This window comes from Gossypium arboreum, chromosome 9 (genome assembly GCF_025698485.1).
Source record: "Gossypium arboreum isolate Shixiya-1 chromosome 9, ASM2569848v2, whole genome shotgun sequence".
In the NCBI taxonomy this organism is placed as follows: Eukaryota; Viridiplantae; Streptophyta; class Magnoliopsida; order Malvales; family Malvaceae; genus Gossypium; species Gossypium arboreum.
The window spans coordinates 75,340,670-75,347,867 of NC_069078.1; the positions used below are offsets into that span (position 1 = coordinate 75,340,670).

The window sequence follows — 7,198 nt, forward strand, 5'->3', positions numbered from 1 at the left end:
GAAAATCAATGGGTACTTTGCTTTGATTATAAAGTTTTATTCTAAATCTAATAATGAACTCGAAATAACAGACTTCATCTTAAGCAATAGCAGTGCATGTATGGCTGATACTTCAGCTCGTTCTGCTTATTAAAATTTTAATCTTCTTATGTTTCCCCTTTTTCAGTCTTTCTTCTTAAAAATCGTATATATTTACTTAGCCATAAAAAAAAATGTATACTCAGCACATTTTAAAAAAAACAGTAAGAATTTATTCTATATATCGAAGACATAATTGCAGTTGATTTCAAGCTCTCAGCATTCAACAAAAAGAAAGCAAGTTCTTCCAACTGTACAATCAAGCCAATAAACGATGTTTGAGAATTTCCTGTAACTTTGATCATCTAAACTTTTCACCTTGAGTTTTTTCACCTTCACCCTCACTTTTCCATGGCTAAAAAACATGAGAGATATACACAACGATCTAACATAAACACTCACACGGACCATACCTCGCGAAGGAGTTCGTATCTTGCATTTATACCACAATAGCCTGCATGTTCATGGTTTCCATTCACTTCTCCATTGGTAACAATTGTTGGTGACAATGGCAATTTCTCAATTAGTGATGAAAGTGGAGAATTCAATTCCTCCAGTTCCTCGTCACTGGTATACCCTTTCCTCTGTACCACTGATGCATTCCTAGACAGTGGCGACTTCCCTCCTGCCCCCGCAACTTTTTCAGCCACATCTGCTGAGGATAGAGGAGTATAGACAACGAGGGCAGCTGTATAAGGGAAACTTCTGGCCGGGCCCCCTGATAACCTCCGCTCAACAATAGTCTAACAAATGAAAGAACCATAAATCAAAAACCAGGCAACTTTTTTCTGCCTTTATACTGGTTAAAGGCAAGACTGAGTCCAATGAAATATGAAACACAAATAAAATATGGAAGACGAGTTTAAGAATTTTATTAGGAGTTATTAAAAAGTCCAACAAACAAATGTGTAGAAGAGAGAAAGGCCGAACTAGTCATACCTCAGCATTCAAGGCTTCCAGTACAGCTCCTGGAACAGGATCTGGACAAAATTCATCTGGAGTGAAGTTGCAGAGAATGCGTTTAACCAACGGAAGACCTATTGATGGGCACAGCTAAAGCCATGAAAATAAAATAGTCAAAAAGAGTTCGAGAGGAACCAACAAAGACATCAGAGAACGAATCTACTAGTATGTCCATAATATGCGGTCTTAATTAGAAATCAACCTCCTCTCTGATTGAACGGTCCATTAGCATGTCCTTTGGAAGCATTAGAAGATCACTCAGGGAATTAAGAAAAAGGAAAGATTTAGATTCTCCGTCTCCATTTTTTCTGAAATCATCTTGACTGGAACGTTGATCTTCATTTAAATTATAATCACCATCCATGCCAAACATATCAGTCAGCCATCTACACCAATTACCAACCTGAAAAATAAGTGTCCCTCCTTAAGAACTTGGTATAGTTTTTTCATGTAAAAGGTATCATGAACGGGAAAGGTATTGAAACCCCCAATTATCTTATTCATCTCTATATGGCAATCAGGAAGCAGATGGAAATCATTCCAACAGCTATTCTCGCTTCACAATAAAGTTCAAGCAGTATCATGTATAGCACAAATTGAGGACTTCCTATAAAGAACATGAAAATTCATGTCATGCAGCATACAAGATCTTTCCATTAGCAATATATTATTCAATATACATAAATGAACTATATATTTTCTCTGCTGGTAAGATCATTCCATAGGTAAACATTCTCCATATGATCTTTGGTTCAAAATTAAACCGGTTAAATATCAACGTAAAATATCCAACATTTTCCGCATCATAAGTTTCCAGATAATGAAGCATATTCCATCACAACAACCACTCTTTTCAACCAATAGCAGTATATCACAGGATCTCCACCAATAGGGTGATGTAAATTCCTCAGAGGCAATGTTCCATTAAAACATGAGAACTACGGAATAAGTTCATATAACAAGCACGAGAGTTACTCAGATTCAGAACAATAGTTGCCTATTGTGAAGAAGTACAGTGCAACGACTAGCCACAACTGAATATACCACAGATATAAAATGGAAAAAAAAAAACAAAAGCAGAAGTCCGCTGATATAATACGTACAGCATTTTTGAGTTGTGCACCAGATCCGAAGCTAAGATCTCCGGCGGGAATAGGCAGAACCCTTGAATCTACAATAGGATCAGATATAGGATCTGTTGGGATCTCATGGGCAGACTCCCTCAAAATAGCATTGAACATTGCTACATCTAGCCTTGCAACACACTGCTCCATAACCTAATAAAAAAGGGTATAACAATTAGTTCACCAGGAAAAAAAAAGAAAGATGAGAACAAAACAAAGACACAGCGTATTACTGCTTAAAATTTACAGAACGAAAACATTTATAAGTACATACCAATCTTGCAATAACTGGCAAGCAACCACACTCATGACCACCTGCTCTTACAGGACAAAGTCGTTGAAAAGCATCTTGGAAAGCATTTATCCATAAGTTGATAGAGAAACTTCCTTGTTGTTGGTCTCCTAAGGCTGGCCCCAACAACTTTCCTATTGTTTTGCTGACAGGTGAACCCTCAAGAGGAATTTGCATATATGGAGTAAGAGCCTGAAATAAGGACCAGGCATAAAATTCCTCTTCTTATTTGTAATTTAGAGCCCCAAAACTGTAGTGCAACAATTAGATGACCTACATCTTCTAAATAACACTGTCCCCCTAATGTAAAAAAATTCTACAACTTCAACTATTTACCTGCCACCATACTGACTCAACTATTCGAGAGAAAATCCAAGATTCCACTTTTTCTAGTGCATTAGTGAAGGTTCCAGTCTCTTGCCAATCATCAACAAGCGGCATAAAACTGTTTACTTGTTTACTACCAACACCACCTTTCCATTTTAGAGTTGAAGGCTTTACTTCACTCCTTTTGTTACTGCCATTTAACTCGGGGAGCCATGCAAGTGGGCTTGAGTTGCGTGAATTGCCAAATGCTTGAGAGATGATCTCCCTCAGCACTATGGTGTTTGATAACCAGAAGGTTAACCTTAAAATGCAAAAGAACATTATTCAGCTGTCAACAGTAAATGGGAAAATTCTAAAGCACTCAAGGAAATAATATCTGACTATAATATACATACCTTGAAACATCATTACTGCAAGATTTTGCAGTCAAAATAAGCCCAGACACTGTGTTTTTAGCAATTGTGGCTCGCTTGTTTTGTTCCCAATGCTTGCAAGCATGTATATAGAGTCTAGAAAGACGTCGAGCAGGTGTATGCAGCTTATGTGCAGAGCTCCCATGCTCTGAAACAACAGAATAGAGAGAAATTTCCAGGGCAGCTACTTCTCTCAGCTCTGCTTTAAGTTTCTCAATTCTCGTCTCCATCTCATTAATCTTTTCATTTAAAGCTGCCTCATTTTCAACTTGAAATTTGTCTTCAGCATCAACAGGCTCATTGCCACTTGCAAAACTTTTATAGCCGTTTGATGTCTCATCCAAGACATCAACTTCTTTTAACTCTTCAGCATGCTTGCCATTAGATCCTTCTGAAGACTCAGATGAAGATTTAGGAGAAACTTTCAAGGTTTCTTCTACAGAACTTTTGGTAGCATTCTTATGGGGGGCTCCATTAGACTTTGCAGATTTCTTTGGAGTATTATTCAATGCCTTTAAATGTGATTTATTAGTTTCAAGTTCAGATCCCATTCTGGAACCATGGGAAGAGCCATCTTTGAGGTTGTTATTGTGAACACCATTAGAAGCTCCCAGAACACCCTCTTCTCTCTCATCCTCAGCTGTCAAGGAATCTCCTAGAGATGATGCTGAATCTTTTATAGTCTCAGAGTCTGATTCTTCTTCCTTTTGCTGAGTTGTTTCTCCCTCTATATCACTGGAGCAATCATCTAAAATTTCGGCCTTTTTTAATTTAGTGACCATGTTATTACCATTTGGATCAGGAGATGTTTCTTCAGACTTGTTAACATCATCCACATAATGTACAATCACATTCTCGTAAACTTCAATGGGCTCAGAGCCCACATTGGAATCACTTACTTTAGAATTAGGGTCTGATCTAGCTTTTAAAGCTTTGGATTCAGCTTCTTTCGCCTTCAAAGTTTTGCCACCATTCTGTTGATGAGGTTTATTATTTCTCCTATCAGTTCTTCCTGGGTGCTTTGATTGGACATTAGCTGAATTTCTCCTCTTGCTCCCAGTGTCTTTCATATTTGATGTTGATTCACCTTTTAACTACGGTTATGGAAGAAACCACGATAAGAGAGAGAGACCTACCAAACCCATTAGTTGAATGTCAACATCAGATGAAAATTGGCACATAACTGCACCCATTTAGAAGAAACCACCCCACTCGACAACAAGGCAATCTTCTTTGGGCCCTTTCATCACTTCAGTGCTTCTGCACAAGAGAGAAGGTGGGATCATCAGTACAGAATTATCTATCACTTGATATTAGCCAAGTTCAGCTACACTTCACCAAGAACAAAAAACATATACAAGCTTTATTTAATCAAGGTAGTGGACACCAAAAACTCGATGCTCTGAGAGCATACAGAAAGCAGTGGATAATACTAAGAACATTAGAGCTTCAAGCTAAAAGCATAGGAAGTAAGTGCTGGGGAAAAAGAACGAGCAAAAGAAAAGAAAGGACAAATAACAAGGGCAGAAGCATGCAATTCATTCAACAATATGAGGTCTATATCTATAGGTTCAGTAAAATACAAACAACAGGTTGCCATTCAAATGCAACAAGGATTTGGTTAAAAAAAACCTCAGACCTGAATCGTAGACGCATTAAGCATCTTGTGAACCTTGAAAATATTGACAGGAACAAATATAGCAATAAAGAAACTTTTATGTCACTAGAATAACTCACCTTCTTAAAGTCACAACCAAGACAAAACAATGGCGGTAGAGTCCAACCAGTAAATTTGAGGCAACTGATAACTTCCAATTAAACAACCAGTAAAATTCTAAGCTAAAAAATTTGGCAACCTGAAACAACCAGAAATTTGTTTAAATCTTCTATTTAAAACCTTTAAGCCTATCTAGAATGTGGTTTTTTGCAGCTAATATCAATGACAAAAACCTGCAGCTAGAAAATTAACGGTAAATTTCACCGCTACAGAACTATTGGGTTTAAAATAATGGATAAATAACATTGGTCCATAATTCATACACTAAAAAGGTGAAATCCCCTGCTCTGACTAAAAAATGCTTAGATCAGTGTTTCCAGACCGAATTGTGCATTTTCAAGTTCCTGTTTACTTTGATATGCACTTTCTATTCAAAGCTAATGTCGAATCATTTCCAGAACTCAGATCAAAGTAAAAATAAAGGTCAAGAAATGTATTTCCAGTATTAGAAACAAAGTTAAATGCTTTTCATCATGAAAATCACGAATGAAAATGACCCAAAAGAAGTTCAGAAAAGATATTTCCTTGGGTATATATATATAGCATTATCAACTAAGAAAACATAGCCTGCAGAAAGAATCACAAAAGGACAGTTTGAATACATAAAACTTTTAAAACGTGTATAAATTTTATTTAGTTTTACACCGTTTTTTTCCCATATATGCAGCGGAGAAACTAAGCTAACTTTACTTTTTTAGCCAAAATCTCTCTTTTCTGACCCACGGCTGAGCTTTCAAGTTTTTTGCCCCCTACCAATCAGAAGCGCCAAGTTTTATTATTGAAAACGACATAGTTTTCTCTCATTACAGATCTTAATCATAAACGAATATAGAACCCAAACCACCTGAATGTCGATCGAAATTCAGCACCTCCCACTTTTCTTTTTATACTTTTCATTCGTTTGAGAAAGAAATGATAATCACAGGAACTTAGCCACCACTTGAAAAAGGTTCAAGCATCTAAAGATGGACAAAGAATTCAAATATATACAAGGAAGAACAAACCCGAAAGTGGAACTCAAAGAGAGCAAACTGAAAACCCACAGCAGATCAGAGATCAGAGATCAGAGAAGATAAAATCACTGGATGATGAAAAAATCAAAACAGAGAAAGAGCAGATCGAAATGGAAGTATTCAAGCCATTTCTCGATGCAAAGAAAAATGCAGTAATTTTATCTCGAGCTAGTAACAGAAATACTAAGAAGTGATAATAAAACAAAACAGCAAACGTAAAAGAAAAAAGAAAAACGCCAACCAAAGAAAAGCTGTAATGCAAAAGGAAAAAAGAACAAAGCTGGTGCAGACATTTGTTTGTTTGAACTTACCAAAGCTTTGTGTTGGAAGAAGGGCTAAAAAGTAAGGTCCAGAGAGAGTTCAGACAACGATAACCTTTGGGGATCCTAACCTTCTCTAAATGTATTTCTTTTTCCCTTTGGCTTCGAGTGTCGTGCAACGAAGTTTCTTATTTTAGTCTCTGAGGGCAAAGGCTGAAGTGCGGGAAACAGAGAGGGGCATTTAAAATGGAGTGAGGAAGGAGGGTCCGCTTTGTCTCAACTGTACGGAAGTAGAAGATAAAGAAGAGACCAATTGGGTGTCGGTGGGGGACAGTCACCGGGAATCACCGGTTGACGGTTTTTAACGAATCAAAATTTACCATTTTTTAGTAGGCTTTTTCTGAAAAAGAAATTGTTAATACCAAAACTGCCATCATTATCTGCAGTTTCAGTTCAGTCAAATTTACTTTGTGTTTGAAAATTATAGTACCACAAAATTTTATTTTAATATTCGAACCATAATACTTAGGGTGAGATGTTTTCATAGGTTAACTTAGTAAAAAAAGGGTTTTTTACTAAAGAAGCATAAAAAAATTAAAAAATTTTAAAATAATATACCTAAAAATTTAATTACGAAAATGGTATGGTCAGGGTGGTCACGCCACTCTGACAGGAGGCACCACCCTGATTTAACGGTGAACAGTGACCCGCAACAGTAAAAAAAATACTGAAAAAGAAAAAAAATTGAAAACGAAAAAAAATAAAAAATAGATCATGTGAGTGCCAGAGGCGGCACCAGTGTTGCCTCTAGCAGAGACGACACCAGTATTTTATTAGGTAAAATTAAATTAAAATATGCATTATTAAAATATTAAATAAAATATTAAAATAAAAATATTTTTTTATTTTTTTACTGTTTTGGGTCAGAAATTCAGGGTGGTGTCGCCTATG

At 36.5% G+C, this 7,198-nt stretch overlaps 1 protein-coding gene across 6 annotated transcripts; it reads right to left on the reverse strand.

Moving 5' to 3' along the window:
* Positions 1-228: 228 nt before the first annotated feature.
* On the reverse strand, positions 229-6,723 carry LOC108456962 (uncharacterized). 6 transcript variants are annotated; one of them, XM_017755736.2, is made up of 9 exons: positions 6,299-6,567; positions 4,935-5,053; positions 3,180-4,457; positions 2,794-3,085; positions 2,440-2,649; positions 2,145-2,318; positions 1,244-1,444; positions 1,018-1,131; positions 229-821 (listed from the first exon to the last, which is right to left on the reverse strand). In XM_017755736.2, the coding sequence occupies exons 3-9, from the start codon at positions 4,265-4,267 to the stop codon at positions 477-479; spliced, it is 2,424 nt and encodes an 807-aa protein (XP_017611225.1). In that variant the 5' UTR covers positions 4,268-4,457; positions 4,935-5,053; positions 6,299-6,567; the 3' UTR covers positions 229-476. The 6 variants fall into 6 exon arrangements, with proteins under 6 accessions (XP_017611225.1, XP_052874747.1, XP_052874746.1 ...); XM_053018787.1 differs by lacking the exon at positions 6,299-6,567 and adding an exon at positions 5,979-6,296; XM_053018786.1 differs by lacking the exon at positions 6,299-6,567 and adding an exon at positions 5,819-6,296.
* Positions 6,724-7,198: the final 475 nt, after the last annotated feature.

What these genes read in the sequence shown, in the direction of transcription:
- LOC108456962 (XM_017755735.2), bottom strand. Translation starts at nt 4,267, where the DNA reads ATGAAAGACACTGGGAGCAAGAGGAGAAATTCAGCTAATGTCCAATCA. An exon ending in TTGAGTCAGTATGGTGGCAG is followed by an intron (nt 2,650 to 2,793) that starts GTAAATAGTTGA and finishes TCCTTATTTCAG; the next exon opens with GCTCTTACTCCATATATGCA. An exon ending in TGGAAGCCTTGAATGCTGAG is followed by an intron (nt 822 to 1,017) that starts GTATGACTAGTT and finishes TTCATTTGTTAG; the next exon opens with ACTATTGTTGAGCGGAGGTT.